We start from the raw sequence: 23,253 nt of genomic DNA, 5'->3' as shown, positions 1-23,253 counted from the left end.
CAGCCCTGACTTCAGTACAGTACACATTCTTCATGTATGAACGTTTTTTCTTTTCTTATAAACAGGATTTTTTCTCCAAAAATAAACATTTTTTCCCCTACTAATGTGACATTCATTTAACACAATGTGGACTTCATAACCTTTTGCCTTTACCCATACTCCTGAACTTATCCCGTTACTAACACTTTTCTCTTTTCCACTCCTCTTTTATTTACACCTTAACGAAGATGTTGTTTTGAATGTTAGAATGAGACTTTGTCTTCCTATTCTATACATGAATCTCAAGCACTTATGATCTGCAATGGTTTCGGACATAGACATGTGACTGGAGATCCCATCAATTGTGATTTATCAGAAACTCAATATTGGTGAGATCATGAATGTCTTAGGAACTTGACATCTCAGCTGGTGTGGCCATGTATAACGTCCAGAATGCAAACTTGTCAGGGGTCAGGACCCCCCCCCCCCCCCCGTGACTGTAAGCATCTTGTATCAAGTTCCAGTGCCTATCAACATTCGGCCTTCTGTTCCAGTGACCTACATCCAGGATCCAGCTTCTTGTGGATCCAACCCTTTGCAACGTCCATGCGGACTGGACCTACTGAGACATCTCATCGCACCTTAGGTACATCACATCAATCTTTGTGTGATGTCATTCCATGTTGTCCAGGATCCAGTTTTTATATCTTCAACCACTCCAGCTATTCAGTGTCTGCATTCCTATTCATCCAGTCTACACTGCTGTTCAGGTACATTTCCTGTTCTCTAACCTTCCTGCTGCTAAAATCTTCATCGATTGACTTTTTCCAGCTTCCTCTACATTTCCATCATGTATTTTATATTGAAAGAAATACAACTTTCCTTTCCAATTATCTGCATTTGTTCTCTCTTCTTTGCGATTTGTTGAATTTTACCTGTGTCTGTTTTCTTTGTTGTACAGCCGATTGGCACGCAACCAATTCTACCCATTGCAACATAGTCATCGTTATCATATAAGTAAAAGGATAAATGAAAGAGAAGAATGTTAGTAAACGAATACGTCAAAACATTAGAAAGTCCACATGGTGTGATTAATTGTCTCTTTAGTAGCAAAGAGAGTAACATCCATACATGGGTAGGATGAATGTCCTGTTTGTAAGGAAAGGGAAAAAAATTCATAGAAGAGAATGTTGGTAATGTACCAGCCAGGCTGCATGTTCATAGTTATGTAGGTAGGTGTATGTGTTATATTGTCCATGTGCATTGAGCTAGAGGCCAAGGAGGGTTTTTATTTCATCGGGTTAGTGAAGTTTGGGGTTTGAAAGAAACACTGTGAGGGGTGAACTCACCAAGTGATCTCCTGGCCAGAAAGATGTAATCTAGTTGGCACTCCAGTTTATAATTTATCACATGCTCAACTCGCCTGAGATGGCTTCTGATTGGGCAAGCCAGAAAGGAAGTTAAATGCTTGCCCCAATCAGCACCAGCTCAGAAATAAAGCACATTGAAAATCATAATGGTGACTGTTGCTACTGCTGTTTCTAATCTCACTGCTACAGATCAAGGGAAAATGTGGCTGGAGTGTATAAGATGGCATATAAAAGCATGCAACATGACTGATGTCAACCCTTTGAATTGGACTGCATGGATAGCAGGCATAAAATGTTACTCACCCTGGAGTCTTGGACACTTGTAACACCCTAAACACTAAATTCTAGATGAAGACGAAAAAGATTTCTTAGAAAAGAAAATTACCAAATTGTATTAATTTTTTCACTAGTTTTTTTTTTTACATTTGGACCTGTAATCTCAATGGAAGTTTGGATTATGAACGTCTAGCGTTATAATCAGGATTCGGTTCTGGGGTTCGGGAAGGAGTGAGTCACTCTCTCGACAACAGCACGTTTCTGTCCTCTTCTTTTCCAATCGACCACACCTGGCCTCTCGCCACCAATGTCACACCGCACAATCTGAACGTTTGCAATACGAAATTCTTTTCAAGAGAAGATGTTCACGACTCTTTTCTTTCTCTTCTCCCAGGGAATTTTCCCCAGCTTTTATATCCTCCTATCTAGAAGAAAAAAGGAAGAGACAGGAAAAAAAAATTGGAAATCGTCTCACACCTGCAAGTATTCTATATCTCTGTAAAGCCACCATTCACCATGGAGTATTGTTGCCACATCTGGGCTGGTGCACCCACCACTAGCTTTGGTAACTTTAATATTAGTTAATATTATCATCATAATTTTTGTGCCATTTAAAAGGAGCCTAAAATAAACAAGTAATATATTTTTTCAGCACACGAAAATAATAAAAATGTGAGATTTTATTTCCATTTCCATTTACATTAAAACTGTGAAATTAAATTTCTATCTACATTTATCGATGCCATAAAATAACGTTCCTATGTATACACCATTTCTAATCTGTGTTTAATAAGTCTACCTAAAAATCAGCTAATGGTCAGATTTTCATGCAATTTTCGATACTTATTCACTTTTGAATTAATTTAAAATTCAATTTTTGTCAAATGCATGTTTTTTTATACATGTTCATCCCCCACCTCATATTTCATTTTATGAAATCTGAAGAGAATTGAGTAAAATTTCAAAATTATAATATTTTGAAATTTTAAAAAATTTTTAATGGAATTATTTTATGTATAAACATCATATTATTTTTTAGTTACCTTGAATTCATAAATAAAAACTGGAAAATTCAATTTTCTATGTTTTGTAAAAAAATTACTGTATTTCTCGATAATATATAATATAATCAGTTGAACTGCAAAGAAAAAATTATTTTAAAAAATAATTAATTTTTAAAACATTTAAATGATTTAAATTCGATAATTCTAAAAGGTCAATTTTAAACATAGAAATTAGAGTAAAGTTTTACAATCTTTTAAAAATATTTTAATATATAATATAAAAAATGACTATTGACAATTTTAAATTAGCAAATTTAACACCAATTTCAAAATATTTACTTCTAAATACCTTTATTGATTATTATTGTTGAAAATGTTTTTTTTACGCTTTTTTACTAATAAATATGTAGAAATTTCTTCTACAAAAGTGCCTGGTTCGGTTTGACGTTTTCACCAAAACAATATCACTGCCCGATATTTTCTTTGTGCAATTATTTATCATATTTTTGTCCTTTTCTCTCAAGGAAAAGAGATAATTGTTATGCTATAATTTACAGAATTTCTTTACAAAGTACTCCCTAAACTGAAGAAATTCCAACGATTCGATCCACCACCTCATGACTTCTCAGCAATAAATGCGGGTTGTAAGCAATCTCCAAAAAATAGTTTGAAGTTAAAATATCTAAACCTCTGTAAGAAGAAGCAATATGTATAAGTGGTCTGTCTATCAATGTCTGTAATCATCATTAGAGAAATCAAAATATTCTAATTTCTTCCTTCCAATCAGATTGTTCAAACCATCATAAGTGAATCAGCATATTTGAGTATGAAACTCAAGATGAACGGACTGGCATTAAAGACAAGGATAATCAATTTATAACTGAAGGTACGCAGACGATCACCATCTTTCAGGAAAAACCCAAACCGATTTTTGTCCGTTCCAGTTCTTACAAAAATTTGTAAAAATGCCTTCTTGAGATTTCCCAGGAACACATAATCGTTCTTCCTAAATGTTACTAACAAGTCTAACAACTCAATAATTTCTGGCACATTTTCAAGAATTGTTTTGATCAAAGGATATTTTTCCCTGCTTTGAGACATTAATTCTCTATAATATTTCAACTGATCGAGTTTTTCTAAAAGGTCAGGATGAAGAAGAATTTCTTCAAAACTTTTGTCTTTTATATTATCAGGATTCAAAAATGTGTCCTTCAGCATATTCAGAACCCTTTCATAATTCTCTGACATAATGTCGAACCCTGAAACGTTTGAAAGTTCTCCCACTAAGTTCGGATTTCAGTAATAGAAATTTATCCATTTCATCCTTGTTATAGCGATAAAAGGGGAAATAACTCTAAATAAAGTAAAAATTATCGCTTCCTATATATCTTTGAAAAGACTAGAGACTCAATGGAGGAAAAGATCGTGGCTTTGCTTGACATTGAATATCGTTATGTAAATAATTTAAGTTTCCTGCCATGAATAAATTGTGTTTTAAAAATATAATGAGCTTGTCAACTTGTTATTAGATTATCCAATGGTTTTGACATCCCATTTCTCTGAACACAACAAAATTTGGCGACGATGATGAGATTAAATTAAATACCAGATCTCACAAACAAAAAACGCATATGATCTAAAAAAAAAAAAAAACTTCAGAGAAATCATTCTGCACAAATGGAAAAAAAATTTTTTGCACAATAATTTTTTTGTGAACACATGAAAAAAAAGATACTTTTTCCATAACAATTTTTTCTTGTTGGTCATGTGGAGAAATGCATTATATTCGTTTTTGCCCATTTAAAAGACACACATGTCAACATCGTTCATGTCATGGGCACAATGACAGACTTTATGATAAAAATAACCACAACACTGCACAGCCAAGAGATAAAAACCATAGAAAAATGCCAGGACGTTTCGAGAAAGCCACATCGAATTCAATGTTTGCCACTTTCAATGTAAATTTTGAAGCTTGGAGAAAATATATACTTGTTGAAATAAACCAGAAGCCAGTAAACTTTCAGTTTGATATGTTGCGGGCTAGGATATAATAATCCTAACTTGCTACAAAAGAAAATAATGAAACGAATGGAAAGAAGGAAACAAAACTCAATTGCTGGATAAAATAAACATGTCGTTTATTTTCTGTTGAAAAATGAATGTTTTAGGTCGTGTTCCTGTCCGTGCGTGGAAAGAGGAGTGAGTAATGTAGTGGAACGAGAAATGGCAGTCCAGCGTGTAAACAAAGAAAAAGATAGAGGGTTGACATCAGTAAAGCTGCACGCACATGTTGGTACTTGTCCACGTGGAAATATCTTCAGGCCACTAGCTGTGGACGCGAACTTGTCTGGTTGATGGACCAAAGCAAAAGGGAAAAAAGAGTGAGAAAGTCAATCCAGTTCATGGAGAGAGAAAGTGTATAAAGTGTACATACTGTCTGTTAGCTCTTGCCCCACATACAGTAGCAGGTGGCGTGAGGTGCGTGGGTGCCCGGGCGCGCACGCCCTGAAAGGGAGGCGGCTGGTCCGTCGACCGTTCAGGTCGGAAGCTGGTTCGAAAAAGGAAGGAAACAGCTTGTCTCTTGCTTTTATAGTTGTTTCCGGTGGTCTTTTGTGCATGTGTGGATTTCCTTCAAAGGGGAAGTGATGTTGCCCATGTGTGCGTACGTGTGCGTATATGTGAGTACATGTGTGTACGTTAGCATGTGTGTGTGTGTATGCACGTGAATGTGAGTGTATATACGTGAACGTGAATGTATGTACTGTGTGTATGTGCGCGTGTATGTTTGTGTGCACGTATGTGTATGACAAGAAAAGTGGCTTGAAATGTGAATGCGTGTTTTTGTGTGAGGCTAGAAGAGACTCGCACAGATACTGCCTCAGATATCATTTTAATTTCACGTGCAATTGGGAATTGTTTAGAAAACCAACTCTTAAGAAGACAACTCATGTTGTTTGTGGTGCATCAGGAAACAAGATACAACTAACTGGTGAGTTAACATGCAATATCTCTTTTACAGGAAAAAACTTTCAGGCGTGTGCTATGTTTCTGATGCATCAACTCTGAATCTTCTTGATCTTTTCAATGTTTCCCTAAACTCAATTTTCAATTCTTTTAATATTAAAGCTTCAGCAGATGCTGAAGCATATTTTAAGAACATACTTAAAGCAAATTTCAACAATGTTTTTCAAGGTTTTGGATGTTGTTTTAAAGCGAATTTAAAACTGAAAGCAGATGCAAAGCTAGTCTTCAGACCAAAGCGTCTGGTACCATACACAGCTTTAGCTACAGTAGAAAAAGAATTGGATTGCCTACAAGAAAAAGATACAAATTGTTCATCCTAGGCAGCACCTATTGTCATTGTGAAGAAGGCTAATGGCAAAGTACGCCTATGTACATACTTCAGCACAGGACTAAATGACAGGTTGGAAATGCATCAGTATCCACTACCTGTACCAGAAGATCTGTTCTCAAAGCTCAACGGTGGAAATTGTTTTGAAAAACTGGACCTCGCAGATGCATATCTACAAATGGAAGTTGATGAAGATTCGAAAAATCTTCTCATTATCAACACCCGCAAGGGATTATTTCAATTTAACTACCTTCTATTTGGGGTCAAGTCAACTCCATCAATATTCCAACAAACTATGAATATAATACTCACAGGATTGCTCGGAGTTTTCACCTACATTGATGACATTATCGTTACAGATACATCCCAAGAGAAACTTCTGCATCATCTTACTTCCGTGCTGGATCAGATTCAACAATATGGATTTCACTTAAGCCAAGACAAATGCGAATTCTTCCAAACTTCTGTGGAATACCTTGGATTCATATTTGACAAAAATGGTCGAAAACCAGATTCGGACACTATTCAGGCAATAAAGAACATGGCAGCTCCTAAGGATATTGCAACACTTACAATCCTTTCTGGGCCTTGTAAGTCATTATGGTTCCTTCTTACCTGAACTGCACAAGTTACAGGATCCTCTGAATAATCTTTTACAAAAAGATACCAAATGGAACTGATCAAGCACATGTAAAGAATCATTTGAGAAAGTCAAAACACTTCTTAGTTCTGATCTATTGTTGACACACTACGATCCATCATTAGACATTACTGTTAGGACGGATGCTTCAGACTATGGAGTTGGAGCAGTAATATCACATATTTTTCCTGATGGAAGCAAAAAAGCTATTGCACATACATCAAAGTCGTTGATGCCTACTGAACGAAAGTATAGCCAAATTGAAAAAGAAGCCCTAGCAATCATCTATGTGGTAAAGAAATTTCATAAACTGCTATATGACCATCATTTTACTCTGATCACAGACCACAAGCCTTTAATAAGTATTTTTGGTTCCAGGAAAGGAATTCCAGTTTATACAGCAAACGACTTACATAGATGGGCAACTATGCTTTTAGATTACGACTTTTCTATAAAGAACCAACCAGGCAGTAAAATTGGCCAGGTAGATGCTTTATCATCTCTTCTCATCAAAAACTAGCAGACACAGTCATTGCTGCTATAATTGTGGAGCCTGAAGTTATTTTGGCACTTGTTTCCACAGTGAGATTGCTACCTTTCACTTCTGAGATGATCCAGAAAGTTTGACATTTTCATCTCACAAGCTGGCCAAAAAACATGTACTGACCAGCAACTTCAATCATTTTTCAGAGAAGATTATCTGAGATGAATGGAACACTTTTTTTTGGAGAATGTGTTGTTGTCCCATTCAAATTCCTAAACGGAGTTCTCAAGCAATTCCACTATGGACATCAGGGAATTAATATGACGAAAGCCTTGGCACGTGGTTATATGTATGGGCCAAACATAGACAAGCAATTAGAGGAACTTGTAAAAAGTTGTGCCGAATGTCAACTATTTGTGAAGCCTCCTTGGAAAATAATATTGCATGCATGGCCTACCCCAGAAATGCCTTGGTCACAACTATACATGGACTTTGCAGGACTAATTAAGGGACAACATTACTTAATATTGATTGATGCTTACAATAAGTGGCCAGAAACTCTCCAGATGAACCATACTACCTCAAATGAAACTGTAAAGAAACTACAAGAAATTTTCATCAGGTTGGGCATTCCTGAAATCTTAGTTTCTGAAAATGGTACGGCATTTGCCTCAGCAGAATTTTCTGACTTCTGTAAACAAAACAGTATTCAGCATCTCAGATCTCCACCTTTCTATCCACAATCAAATAGCCAAGCCGAACACTTTGTTGACACATTTAAGAGAGCACTCTTAAAGTTAAAAGGAGAAGGAATTACTCGAGAGATCATAGAAATATTTCTAAGTAGCTACAGAGCTACCCCAAATCCAAATTGCCCAAATGGAAAGTTTTATGCCGAAGCACTGATGAACAGAAAAATACGTTTAACAACGGATGCTATTTCGTCCATCATCAAATAATCTTCCCAAGAGAAATAGGACGATGGAAAACCTATTCAATCGTCATCATGGAGCAAGGTCACATAAATTCCTACCAGGACAACCTGTATTAACAAAAGACTAATGCAATGGTAAAGAAAAATGGACACAAGGTCACATAGTATGTCATTCTGGTAATGTAATCTATGATGTGGATTGACAATCATCTATTTGGGTCAGACATGCAAATCAACTTCGTCACTCATATCTTTCAAAGAGACGATCAAATAACACAATCATTCCATTAAATATTTTATTGGACACATTTGAATTACCTTAAAGTGTTCAAGTAACATGTAATAAACAAAGCAAGTCTGAGAAGAAAGACTCAACCCAAAGGACGCAACGAAGATGCAAACCAACTTCAACTCTACAAATAGACCCACATCAAAAATCCTACAAGTATCATATTTCAAAGGGGAGGTGTTATAGCGATAAAAGGGGAAATAACTCTAAATAAAGAAACTAAGTGTCATCGCCACTTATATATCTTTGAAAAGACTAGACAGTTCAAGAGGCAATGGAGAAAAAGATGGCAGCTTCACTTAACATTGAATATCCTTTTGTAAATAATTTAAGTTTTCTGCTATGAATAAATTGTGTTTAAAAATACGAGCTTGTCTGCTTGTTATTAGAATATCAATGATTCTGACATCCCACTTCTCCAAACACAACAATCCTATGTGAACATATAAAATTCGAAGCATTTTAGGAATGTCCTGAATTTTAACTTGTTTGAGGGTGAATTGTTCTTGAACATTGGGCATTCAATCCTCAATCTCACTATTTGAGCTTTTTTAACATGATCCTGTTTTTTCATTCTACAATCAGAAACCTCTTCTTGAACTTAGCCAGACTTTCCTCCATGAATGGCAAATCCTCCTTGCATATCGTTACATCTTTCCATTTAGCCAATATCTGATCAACCAGATCTTCACAATCCGATAACCATCTTCTTACATCAAGGATTTTGGATTTTCTTGGAGATGGAAACATACTAACGTCGTCGAATATCACGACAGTTGAATCAATCCGAAGTATCTTTGTTATCAGCTTTTCTTCGAGTTCCTTCTTGAGGGAGCCATTTTGACAACTTTACCCAGCAAATTTAAATAAGCTCAATTTCTAATATTATCATCAAAGAAATATTTATATATTCTTTAATATATTAATGTTCAACAGTTCAACTCTTTAATTAACTTAAACCAATCAGCTACAAAATATCAGAAAATACATCACAAACAATTAAATGTTGAGGAACTCAATACTAATAAACGTAATTTTATAATATTTGTATTTTATTATATTTTTTTACAATTTAATAACAGCAACGATTCCAAATATTATTAACATTTAAATTAAATGATTCAAACTCGTGTTTTTAGGATACCGAATTAATATTTAACCAAATTTAATGAGGCAGATGGAAGAACAAAACTCTGTATACAGAATAAATTGTTTTCTACTGTAATTTACCTCTGTAGAAATTTCTTCTGCAGAGGTAAAAGATTCTGAACACATGAAATTCACAAATTTAGATAAATTTGAGAAAAACAAGGCATTCAAAATGGTTCTTATTTTAAACATTAATACATAAGGAGTCATTTCGAGTAAAAATTTAATTTATTTTTCCCATATATAGAGAAATGCTCGATTAAAATGTGTAAACATTTTAATCATGTAAGAATCAAAATGGATGCCATCAGCAATTTTGTAAGCATGAAGCAGCCTTGATCTTGCAATCAAAAATCAAGATCGAGTGAAATGGAATGAAATGCAAGCAAAAAAACAAAACAAAAAACAAAACAAAACAAATAATTTAAATAACTTTTATACAATTTTTATTTTATATTAACTTTTTTATAATTTAGAATGACAAATACTGTATATTTTGGCCTATAAGACAACTCTTAATGTTAAAAAATCATATTTAAAAATCAATATTTCATAAGTGATATATCCTGCGGTGGGTGGCCGTAATAAAAGGATATTCAAGAAAGGTATTCCACCAGGGAAATAAATGGATAAAGAGGTTCTGAAGTAATAAAGAAATAGAGAAGTTTATTGAGAATATTTACAGAGACAGCATGTTACGTTTTTAAGTGTTCCCGCCCAGGGAAGGCTCTCACAACCGGTGACCGGTGATAATGTTCTTTCGATAAAAAGTTCCGGCGGGGAATTGCTCATCTCGCCATAACAATAAGATACCGGGTGTTGCATTGCATTATCTAGCCTAGCCTAAACAAACATGGTTTTGTGATTTAGCAGTCATCTTATACAACCGATATATAATAAATTTATTAAAATTTGCTCCAATTTTGTACCTCGGCTTATCTGATGGTCGCCTTGTACACCAAAATGTATTTAAAAAAATTTAAACAACTTTTAAACAATTTTTTTCTTGCATTTACTCTACATGAGTAAAAATTAAAGTTGTTTAAATTGTCATGTTTCAACTAGTCAACTTCACCTCGGTTCATTCCGAAATTATTTGTCATGTATTTTTTTCTTGGATTTCATCCCATTTTACTCAATCTCGGTTTTTGATAACAAGGTCAAGGCTGCTTCATGCTTACGAAATTGCAGAGGGCATCCATCGTGATTCTTACACGATTAGAATGTTTACACATTTCTCTAAAATGTAAAATAAATTAAATTTTTTACTCAAAATGACAACTCATGTAATAATGATAAGAAACATCATCAACGCTCTGATCCCCATCTGGAATCAATTGTGATGGATGGCTCTCGTCTGGGTGAGGCCCCGTGTTTTGACAAGCTTCTGGGTTTGACCTTTATTCCTGATCTGAAATGGAACACGTACATCAAGTCTGTTGCCAAGGTCGCTGGAAAGATGGTGGGATCCTTCTACCGCTCCAGAAGATATCTCACTACTGATGCAATTCTCTATCTATATAAAAGCCAAGTACGTCCAAGGATGGAATACTGCTGCCATATCTGGGCAGGAGCTGCTAAAAACAGCCTATCCTGCCTTGACAGAGTACAAAATAGACTTCGTGGCTTAGTGGGGGATGCCCTTTTCTCTACCCTGCAACCTCTCTCCCACAGAAGAGATGTTGCGAGCCTATCCTTGTTTTATCGTTATTTCCATGGCAGGTGCTCGTCTGAACTCCAATCTCAGGTCCCCCCTCGCCAATCTTTCACGAAAAACACCCGTCTAGCTGAATCCACTGTGAAAAATTTCCCCCACTCTATATCTGTGCCTAAATCAAAACGCGGATTCCATGAACAAAGCTTCTTTCTTAGAACTGCACGCCTGTGGAACTCTGTTCCGTCTGCCTGCTTCCCACCGGACTACAACTTGGATGTCTTCAAGTCCAATGTTAACAAATTCCTAATGAACCGCCCCCTTAAGTAAACACTTCATCAAATCTCCACACTAACGTAATGTACTTGCAATAACCCTTATCCCTGAGTGGCTTCCGGGCCTTGATAAGTGGTGATCACTGTGTAAAAAAAAAAAAAAAAAACATGTTGAATGTCTTATTTTTCTCAAATCACCCGCAAACCCTATTTAGCGACATAACCCTTTTTTCTTAGCCGGGGATTTTCCCTCAACCCCAAAATGAATCAATTCCTGTCATGGCCTTGTCCCTATTGATTGCGATGTAATGCTGCTTCTGTGCAGTTCTAGGAGGTCTACAGGACACTCCCAGATTTTGTTTTTTCTCTTTGAGAAGGGGTTAATTTATTGCTAACTGCCTGAGGCGCCCCTACCGAAGAATGCTGACGGGACTGCACAGGCATCTTTTGCAGGGTAGAGTGCTCCTTCTCTGGAACACTTTTCAACCCCAGAGTGCCCCTTCTCTGAAACTGACTTTTCAACCCCACTTCGATCCTAGTGTCGCATTTCTTGTGAAGAGAAATACCCAGTATCTTTTTTCCTTTTATTTTTAATAAATTTTTGATTCGTTGATATAAAACTAACGTGTTATGTTTCATTTATTTTATTTTTATGTGTTAAGCAAGAAAAAGAGCGTAAAGGCGTAAATGCTTTTGCTTTGAACATTAAAAATCTTTTTCAGTCTTTCTTGTCTTTCACTAGGAAATTATTTTTAGACGGGATAATATTTGAAATTACACCGTCGGTGTCAACATCTATAAAATTTTCAAAGCATGGGAGTTGTTTGGTAAGATTATGTTTTAAATAAATATATTTATTTAATATACTTGGTAATCTTTACCTATTGTTTGGATTATACACGGCCAGATTATTTTTTAGATGGATTCGGCATTGCATGCAAAACTCGATTTCTTTCGTTGTTTTTTGTTTTTTGTTTTTGCTTTGTTCAAAAATCAAATGAAAGTTTATTGTTTTTGGGTTATTGCTTTATTTGCGTTTTGGCAAAACGTTAAAAACCAATGGAAACCCGAAGTGTATCTGACGAATGAGATGAGTAAATATAACATTTACCGAAAGCGAAATAGGTACTTATGCATTTTTGTTATCGAGCTGAAATAATAACGTTATTATTTTAGAAAGCCATTCTTAACATGGAGAGGGGGTGTTTTGTAATTATTCTGTATTTTCACTTAACAATTTTATAAAAAAGATATCGTAAAACTTGAATTAAACTTAAAAAAAAAAAAAAAAGCACGGTAACAAAAGTGCATAAGCACCGCAAAATATTCTAAGTAAATGTTCATAACAAAAGATGGTGCTTGTACAAAGAGACGATAGATCGATTAAAAAAAAATGTCCTTTTAAGCAAAAACAATATTATTTACTTAATTGTCATGCCAAAATAATAATATATCCAAAAATTATGATAATTCATCGAGTGGAACAACTATTGTGTTTTTTAGTTAAAAAAAAATAAAAAATATCGCTATATATATATATCGCTATAACCTAAACCGCCATTTCGATGTAATCTAAAATATTCTTTTGGAGTTTATATCCTCTGTTTCTGCAATTTTCACGGTCTATACTCTCAAACAACTACGAAAAATGCAATTTTACGTAAAAATTACTTTAGTGCTGATGCACTTATGTTACCGTGCTACTTTTTCTAATAGTATTTTAAAGTTAAATTTAAGTTTTGCGATATCTTTTTTATTATTAAATTGTTAGGTGAAAGTACAGAATAATTACAAAACAGTAAACACCACCTCCCCATTTTAAGAATGGTTTTGTGAATACCAACGTTATTATTTCAGCACGGTAACATAAGTGCATAAATACTGTTGAAAAAATAAGGGAATCGCCAATGCCAAGAGGGGGTGGAGATCCGAGAGGGTCAGTGACTCGCACTCGGGTCAGTTTTACCGTGGCTACCGTAATATGACGATGGCCACGGTTCTACCCTAAGTCGTTGCCATTTTACATCTATGAGAGGTGATTAGCTTATATGTTCTGGGGGGAGTGGTGGGAGGCGCAGGTCCTTGGATATATATATATATATATATATATATATATATATATATATATATATATTGAACGTGCCACAGGGGAGGTTAGTTGGTCATTGGTGCAATGGTGCACTGCACACCTTGGTGTGTCAGAAACTTTGTGAAAAATATTGAATAATTCACCCCCCTCCTGTCTTTCCAGCTTATAACTACTCGAAAAATGTAATTCAAACCCCTTTTTTTTTTTCAATTAAAGGACCAAGGTTTCATTAAAAAACAAAAACAAAAAAAAAAAAAACGTGATTTTAAAAAAAAAAAAGTTTTAAACTTTGGACTTTACAGGTAAATTTCTAAAAAAAAACACTACATTTTTTGTTTTAAATTTGAATATATTATTTATTGATCTTTTATCTTCAATTTGTGATATATAAAACTTTGGTGAGTAAATTAATTATTTTATTTTTAATAGACATTTCAAAATGGAGGGGCGTGAATTAAAAAAAAGAAGGTTTCTCTAAAATATTATATTCGGTTTATTGGAAAGAGCATAAAATTTCACATTGACCCTGAAAATATCATAAAAATAGAATCAATAGAAAAATTTTGATAGATTTTTAAAGTTTAAAAATTGAAAAATACTGAACACGTAAAATTCAATTAATTTCATTACTGTTTTTTAAAAAATAAAAAAAATAATATTTCTATTACTTTTTATACAACTTTAATAGTTTATTTTGGAAGTATAATCCATAAAGAAAATAAACAACCCACTTTTAAAAGAGAAATTATGAGTTTTTTATATTTTATTTGCAGTTTTGTGTTAGGGGTGTCAAAAATTACTACAAAAGTTCTGATACACCTACTACACACCACTTCATTCCATAGAGTTTTGAGGGGTGCCGGCGTCGTCCATGTTCTGTGGCGTTCCCTGTCTGCCTTATAGCTTCTTACATTGTGCCTATTCATGTTACGTGACGCAGTAGGGTGCTAGTATTTCCTCAGTGAGCATTTCATTTGTTATCAGTTGGAGACGTGCATGCACCATTAGGTGTATCAGAAGCGGCCATTTGCGTGATAAGAACTTTAATAATTCAACTTACTATCTTTCAAAGCTTATAACTACTTGAAAAATGTAATTCAAACCCTATTTCTTTTTCAATTAAAGGAGCAAAGACCAAATTTAAAAAAAATAACAGGTTTAATAGCAAATTATGCAATATTTGTTTTTAAAATCGTTTTTTTTTTTTTTAAAGATTTAAAGAAAATCAACGCAATTTTACTGACTTCGATTATAAAAAATATATATAAATTCCAAAACATCACTTACCTATAAAAAATACTATTCAATGAGTATTTCCATTCTTCATTGTTAAGAATTTATCTATGTTTATATTTTATATTCCATGTCCTTTTTAAATAAAATACATTTTTAAGCCAGTATTTAAAAAAAAACACGCAATCTGATGTTTTCCCCAGTTGAAATAAAGGGAGACAAATATCTGCTTTTTTCGCGTTGAATCTTCAATGACACTAAGCGTCACAATTAATGTCTCTTTCTATTGCGTGCTGTAAACCAAATTTAGTATTTTGGGGGCCACCGTAGTTGAAAACTAAACACATTCACTTAATAGTTTTTGCCGTTTAAAAACAAACCCACTCTACCGATTTTTTAATTTTATTTTTTATTCTTTTAATGAAATACATGAGTTTTTAAATATTATATTTTATTTCTACTTTATCGAGTGGATTTTTTTTTTTTTAATATCTAAAAAAAGAAAACCTTAAATGATATAGAAAAAATTTTCATCAGCATCCAATATTTACTTGACTATGTAAGCATCACATGAGCTTTCACTTAAAAAAAAAAAAAAAATCAATGTGGTTTTTAAAAAGAAAAAAGGTTTTACACTTTGGACTTTACAGGTAAATTTCAAAAAAACACTTTTTTTTTTGTTTTAAATTAGAATATTTCATTTATTGATCTTTCTCTTCAATTTGTGATACTTTGGTGTATAAAATATTTACTTTTTAATAGACATTTCAAAATGGGGGGGGGGTGAATTTAAAAAAAAAAAAACGTTTGTCTAAAATATTATATTCGGTTTCTTGGAAAGAGCATAAAATTTCGCATTGACCCTGAAAATATAAAAATTTAACCAATAGAAAAATTTTGATAGATTTTTAAAGTTTAAAAATTGAAAAAAAAAATTAACTCATAAAATTCAATTGATTTCATTACGTAAAAAATATGACTGCATGAACGCATGCAGGCACTTTGTAAACACTGTTTTTAAAAAAATAATATTTCTATTATTTTTTAAACAACTTTAATAGTTTATTTTGGAAGTATATTCCATAAAAAAAATAAACAACCTACTTTTAAAGGAGAAATTATGAGTTTTTTATATTTTATTCACAGTTTTCTGTTAGGGGTGTCAAAAATTCTGATACACCTAATGCACCATACTGAGTCTGTGATGCCTTTTTATAGTTGTCTCACCACATTTTGGCCAACTAATCCTTTGGCCTGTTTTGGGCCCATGGTGCAGCGGATGGAGGCATTGAATCTCTACGATACCAGGTGAGCATTGTCTGAAGATAGCAGCTTCAATCCTACCCAAAGTAGACCAGAGGATTAGTTGGCCAACAACTATGGAAGGCAGTAATTATTAAAGATATAGTTAAGAGACTCAGCATTCCTATTCTGTCATGGTTAACCATCTGAAGGCCAGAGGAATAGTTGGTAAACAACGACAACTATTAAGATGAGAATAACAGTCTGCAAAATAAATAAATATACAAATTACTCATCTCAAAGATTTCCAATAAAAAAAAAAAAAAATTCAGTAGATTTCTGAAATGGTCATGAGTTTTAGCAGAGATAATTTTTTTTTTTTTAAAATGACTAGCCTGGGTGCCCGGCGTTGCCCAGATGTTTGGAAGTAGATGTTGAGCAAAAAAAAAAAAATAATAAAAAGTGGTAGTAGGTAAGAAGGCTCAAACCCGTATCACAAAGGAGGAAAAAAAGTGTAGAAAAAAAAAAAACGCAACGTCTTTGCTGTTGCATCCATCGCCAAACCAGAAGTGACATAGGTTTAAATTAAGGCTAATCAATCAAAAAGAGGGGATGACTTTCGAAAATATCAGTGAAAAAAGCGACATCTTGGCTCAAACATGCAATTTTAAGATAACAACGCAGCCATTATACCGACTGGCCTATGACCACGTCAACGAAACTGTTTTTTTTTTTTTTAATATTTAAACTAATTCAAGAAAGAATTTTTTTGCGCATGTGTGTATGGCTAAATTGTCATGAAGGAACGATTTTTTACTACCCCTCCCTGTAAAAAGTGCCCAGTTGAGGTTGAAGGAATTAATATTTTTAGCCAATTTTTCGATATTTGTTGTCCGAAGGACCGAGCTTCAAAATGATACTGATCTCGTGAAAATCTGTCACCTATGTCAAAAGTTTTTACGATGCATACATACATACATACATATGTATATTTACACAGATTTTTGCCCTTATTATAGAAGATAACAGAAGTTTAGAGTTATCAGTTGCTCAACTTATAAGATCACTCATCATTCCCATGTGAATCCATTGTTTATATTTTTAGGTATGAAGTTCATTTCCACGCCATGGACACAAGTCTCTGAGACAAATAGAAGTTTCTTCACTTATAAGAAGCCAATCAATTTTGACATATCTCTAATTAAAATAAATTCTCTAAATTTTTAAGTCATTAATTTCCATTTTCAGAGAAAAAGTGAAAGCCATTCATGGAAAAGTATTACATAATGGCAATGAGTGCCTTTTCTGACAGAACTCTTTTGAAATAGAGAATAAAATAGTGTTAATCCAACATAAATTCACACATATTATTGAAACTAATTTTTTTTTAAACATACATGTATTTTTTCCATCACAAGTAAGTATATACTCACGTTTTCCTGTTGATTTATTTTATATGTCATATTTTACTCAGAATTCTTCCTGGAGTTGTACTGTATTTTTTTACTGTCCCATTCATCATAGTTTACCCCCCCCTCTTTTATTTTTAGCTGTTTAAATTTTATACACATCATAAAACATTAATGAATGTTAGGAATCCTTATGGAAAATAAAAATTTTAAATAAAAAATAATATGCATGGTTTTAAACAAATGCTTTTCTATTTTCTTTCAAGCGTTTTCCAGTATGCTGTCCCCGAAGGAAAGAGTGGCCAACAAGTGATTGATAATCTCCAGAAACAAGTGGAACTTTTGGGTGCCGTTAAAGCGGGAACGTTCTGTGTTGATTGTGAGACATACCAATCCAACTTTAATAACACAAGTAAGTTTCCAAACGTTTCCATCAAAATTACATGAGTAATTCAATTATTTATCATAGGGATGAGAGCTCTCTGCTTTTGTTTTTTTTTCAGAATTCTTTTTTTTTTTATTCTTATTTATTTTTTTCCAGGGTTTTACTTTTTTTAATCCAGAAAAAGCTGATTTCTATTTCAGTCAGTAGTTCTTAACCTTTTGATCAAAATCTGCTTTTTTTTTTTTTTTTTTCAGAATTCTTTTTTTTTTATTCTTATTTATTTTTTTCCAGGGTTTTACTTTTTTTAATCCAGAAAAGGCTGATTTCTATTTCAGTCAGTAGTTCTTCACCTTTTGATCAAAATCTGCTTTTTTTTTTTTTTTTCAAAAAGATAAGAAAAGACATTTCTGTTAAATTGCTAGAACTTTACCTCCTATTTGGCTGGGTTTTCTTTCTTTCTGTTTTTTCTCTGCTCTTCTTCCTTTTTCTATCTTGCCTTTCATTTCTCTCTGAAGATTGAAAATATTAATTTTGCCATGAAAACTAAGACTACAAATTGTTTCCATTCAAAATTCCGTTCCAATTTCCAAGTTCGAAAAGATATATCTGAACAAAGTTGGAGGTTACATGGATTGAAATGTGAAAATAACACTAACATGAGAACAGTATTTCAAATAATCAAAATAATATGAATATTTGTATAGATAGAAAAAAAAACATTTCATCTTATTTTTTAATCTTTTCTTTTTCTTTTTTTCAGCTGCTCCACAGCGGTTAGTACATATTCTTCATAATAGTGAACAGCCAGCCACGTGTTTTGCCATTGTTGATTCGGGAAATTGTTTAGTGGCAGATAGCCAGTTCGACATCCTCATGCAACGGATCAAAGGCTTTTATCAACAACGCAAAGGTTTCAAGATTGAAGCCAAGGGTCAGCGATACGAATATGGAGATTTCCTCATTAAAATTGGATCCGTGCTTTTAGCTTCTAGCTTTAAAGGCATTCTGGTTGAGGTAAGAAATATATACTAGCTGTACTTACAGTAGAATTTAATTTTTATTTGTTTGCACATTTAAGGCAGTCTTCAAATTAAAATGATTTAACGAGTCATTTAAAATTTGACAAGATTATTTTTACAGTTTTGAATAATTTTAGGTATTCCCTTTTTCTTTCAAAAAATCGTTTCAAAATTGATTAATAAAAATATTAGAACTTCATGTGCATTTTGCCAAACTTCAAGAATTAGATGAGGTTATCTTCTTTGGCGCTCTTCTCCTCCTCCTCCTCGTAACTAAAATTGCCAAGATGTCTGTGTTGTGAAAGATTTGACTAAAATTTGACTTTGCTCTATATATATAAAAAAAAAATATTTGCTCAAATTTAGCGATCTTTTTTTTTTTCTTTTTTTTAAGAACTTCATTCCATGAGATTTTTCTTTATCTTCGCTTTTAATATCTTTGCTAAACCGCATAAGCACCCATCTTTTAAATAAGACTGTAATGATTTGGATTATTCAAACTATTCTTCTCATCTTTAGCGTTATTCTCACAACATTCTGGCCTTCTTCAGGTGCATTTTGACAAACTCTGGAATCTTTCTGTCTGGGAATCTGTATGGAATTTGAAACAGAACCCGTATTTAATACACAGGACTAAGTCTTAAACAGTTCACAATTGTATTCTTAGTATTATCTGCACTTAGAATTGAATTTTACTTTATTCGTTGTGTCATGAATAGATAGAATTTGCAAAGACTCATGGCATAACGGATAAAGTACTAAGTAACATTCAGTTCTTAGGTTTTCTTCTGGAGGTTGAAGGCAAATCCTCAGTGTTGGTAATAGTAAGAATACAACGGATGTAGCTTTTAGTGATTGGAAACATCATACCTTGATATCTACGTGTTGTTTGTAGTGGTTTGTAGTTTTGATTGTCCAGTGGGGCAGAGTGGGCTGAACTGCTGTAGAAGCTGAAGTAATTTTTTTTTTCTTAAACAGATAAGATAGACTACAATATTATTTGTCGTTAGACAATATCCTTTTATTTGAAATTTTAGATACTGCAATTGCAGTGAGGAGGGGATGACAAGAAGCCCTTACTTTTTCTGCTCTCAGAGTCTAATAGTCGTTTATTGTCAACTTTGCCTCCAGCTGTAAATCTTTTTTCTGATGATGACATTTCTCACGTTTTCTTTTTTTTTTTCTGTTGTTCTCACATCAATTTGTCCTTAAGTGATCATTTAAAATTAGCTGACCTATCAGATACTTTCTAACCATAAAAGGGTGCATTTCCATTTCTGTTTGCATGTGTTAAAATTTTGTTTCTTTGGGCAGAATGTAATTAGTTGTCCAGAAGACTGAAAAGCTACCGTAACCAAAATCGTATGCTCTAGTATTGCCATTTTTACATTTTTTTTCGCAACTTTTAAATTGTAAATCCGTTCATTACCACTTTGTTTCATAAATCACAAGCAAAAACATTTAATAAGATATGGGTCCCCTCATATAGAAGCACTTTTAATTCTTCACTTTTATACACAAAACAATTCAACCAGTTTTCATTGATTACAATAACATAATATTGGACAACAGCTAGTAGATAATATAATAGAATATATATCTTAATAATTTATAAGGCTCTATTTATTATATATATTATATGTTAGTGTTGGGACGGTTAATCGGAATTTTCCAATGCCCAAAACGATTTCTTTATTTTTTTTATTTGATTTTGTTTAAAGTAATATCTTCTGCTGTTGGTAATAAAGGATAAAATAATAAATATTTATTGATTTTTAAATTATCAGTAAAACTAAAAGTGATATATCATCCCCACAAGTATTTTTTTTTTTTTTTACATTTGAGAAAATACATGCACATTTAACATGTGTTTTTGTGGTTATTGGGGAAAAAATAGTTTTATAGTTAAATATTTAGAGAGTTATAAAGAATCAGAATCGGTAATTGTATTGGAATCGTGACTTTAGTACGAAATCAGGAAAAATATTGGAATCATCCCATTACTTATCTAATTTATAAAACTCACTATGTCTGTCGCCATATTTTCAAACTCTATCTCTTCTGAAACTAAAAGTCGCAGAGCGGCACTAGGGGCCTCAAATGATTAGATTTTTTATGGATCTTTAGCTGGTTAAAATAGTTTTTAAGAGATCAAAAATGGGTCAAAATTAAAAAAAGCATTGTCACATTGGTACAGTGGTAACATCACCAGCTTTGAATGCTACAGTTTTGCTTTCGGTTTCAATTCTGGCTGATGGCACCCAAATACTTTTTTTTTTACTTTTGAAATCGCAACTCTATAATAATATATACAAAATCTGGACAAATTAAAATATCATATTTAAGCACTTTACGACTGAGCGAAGCCCCCCCCCCCTCCTCCCACTAGTATATATATTTGTAGTCATCGACATGCAGTACTGCTTCGTCGTATCACAACTCAAATCAGTGCTGCTAGACTAGCACCTCTCCCATGCCGAGGATTGAACCTTGAACCATCGCGTTGACAGTCAGCAGTTCCAACCATCGACCCACGGGAGTGATGCCCACAAATAACCTTGCCAAATGTCTATTTTAAACAAACATTTGTCCACTCCTTTTATAATGCTCAAACCACTTATTTATAAACAAACAGTGAGCCTCGCATTTTTCAGCCAATTAAGTAGCGGGTGAGATTATTTACGACAGTGTTCTAACTAAAGAGGGGGGGCTTAAAATATATTTGTAGTCATCGATGAACAGTACTGTTTCATTGTATCACAACTCATCAGTGCCGCTAGATGTGTCTTTTATATATCTGTATGTCTTCCCTGTCTACATAAATTTAAATTTGTTATGACCTGTCACACTATATATTCCCCAAAATTACAGGTCTTCTTGTTATGTGCCACTGTTAGCCTTTTATATCTTGATAAATCTTGTGTAATAGTATCGAAAGGTTGGGTTTTTAAGTTTTTCACGTTTTCCATTTTTAATTTATATATATATATATATATATATATATATATATATATATATATACAATTATATTTTTTTGTGATCTGTATTATAGAATGTTTTATAAAGAAAAAATAATCCTCCATTTCTGGGCCAATCTCGAATTTTAGAGCAGTTACTCCAGTTTTTTTGTTTTTTATCTTTGCTATGGGAAATAAATTTGATGTGTTTTTGGGAGTGTATGCAATGTACTTTATTCACACTGCATACACATTCCTGATAGACTCTTTGTTGATAATGGTAGCCTTGGCCAAAAATTGGACTACTTAAAAAAAAATTTTTGTGGTCTTCCATGGCATGGATTGTAAAGAAGCCCCAGCATCATTTAATTGAAGCATTTATCATTTTTTTCTTTCTTTTTCTTTACCAGGTTGAATATTATCCGTGTGCCTATCTTGGTGATTGCTGGAATTTAATGAAGGAGTTGATCCAAAGTGTGATGGGTAATGTCCTGGATACTCCCTCTTCTTTCCTGAAACAAAAATTGACCTCTAAATATGGCCCCTCAGACACAATTCAACAATATCTCGAACATTTTAATGCTTTCAGAAAGGCAGCTTCGGCCAATCAAACAAGGTGATTCCAATTTGAAATTAAATGTTTTTTATTTACTACCAAATTCTTCCTTTTTGTTATTTTTCTGAATTTATTTTTTTAATTCAAGAAAAAAAAAATTAAAACCTTTAACTACCCCCCCCCCCGCCTCTACCATAATGAGATTTTTAATTTCTTTATGCAATTACGCATGAACACACTGAAAAACTTATCAAGAAAAAATCAAAAATCAAATGATACCCTATTTCTGGATCATTCTAGCATTTTATTTGTTTTTGCTATGAGAAATAAATTCTATGCATTTTTGGTACTTGTGCAGAATTTGAACCAGACATAACTAACCGGCTGCTCAGCTTTGCTCAAAACATAACATCAATCCCTGGCTTTCACTGATTATCAAATCGTAACAATGTTACTCAAGGAAAATATTAAAGAAAAAATTTAAATATAATAAAATCACCAGATAAAAAAATATAACAAAAACAATTTTTTTTCTATAAGGTATGGCTAGGCAACCGTTTTTTTTTTTTGTTTTGTTTTTCATTAAATTAAATTAAGGCAGTCGATATATTTCTTTAGGATTAGATAGATTTTTCTATGATAGAATTTTTCTTTGCAGCAATTAATCATTTTTGTTTGGCAATATGAAATGACATCTTCTGGCATCTGTAACTCCAAGGTGGAGATATTCATCTTGTATAAGTTTGTTAGGAGCGGCTGTTGGATGGTGTGTTATTTTTCAGAAAAAAAAAAGAAAATAGTAAAAAAAAAAAATTCAACTTTTTTTTTTTTGTTTTTTCTCAGTAAAAAAAAAAAAAATTATTAAAAAATTAAACAGAAATTGTTACAGTAGGCTGTTGTTTCTTTTTTTATTTTAGTGTTTTTTTTCTGTTAATTTTATTATATAATACATGT

General features: G+C 33.0%; 1 protein-coding gene across 2 annotated transcripts; it reads left to right on the top strand.

Annotated features, from left to right (window-relative positions):
- Window positions 1-12,091: 12,091 nt before the first annotated feature.
- LOC145294118 (mediator of RNA polymerase II transcription subunit 20-like) lies at window positions 12,092-22,402 on the top strand. Of its 2 annotated transcripts, none has more exons than XM_080141232.1 (4): window positions 12,092-12,236; window positions 17,649-17,794; window positions 18,528-18,781; window positions 22,154-22,402. In XM_080141232.1, exons 1-4 carry the CDS (start codon window positions 12,223-12,225, stop codon window positions 22,361-22,363), a joined length of 624 nt encoding a protein of 207 aa, XP_079997358.1. In that variant the 5' UTR covers window positions 12,092-12,222; the 3' UTR covers window positions 22,364-22,402. The 2 variants fall into 2 exon arrangements, with proteins under 2 accessions (XP_079997358.1, XP_079997350.1); XM_080141224.1 differs by lacking the exon at window positions 12,092-12,236 and adding an exon at window positions 12,413-12,534.
- The last annotated feature ends 851 nt before the right edge of the window (window positions 22,403-23,253 follow it).

Source organism: Euprymna scolopes, chromosome 2, assembly GCF_053919585.1.
Source record: "Euprymna scolopes isolate OS-2025 chromosome 2, ASM5391958v1, whole genome shotgun sequence".
Lineage (NCBI taxonomy): Eukaryota > Metazoa > Mollusca > Cephalopoda > Sepiida > Sepiolidae > Euprymna > Euprymna scolopes.
The sequence above is the reverse complement of the archived record's forward strand: the minus strand, read 5'-3'. Positions and strand labels throughout refer to the sequence as shown.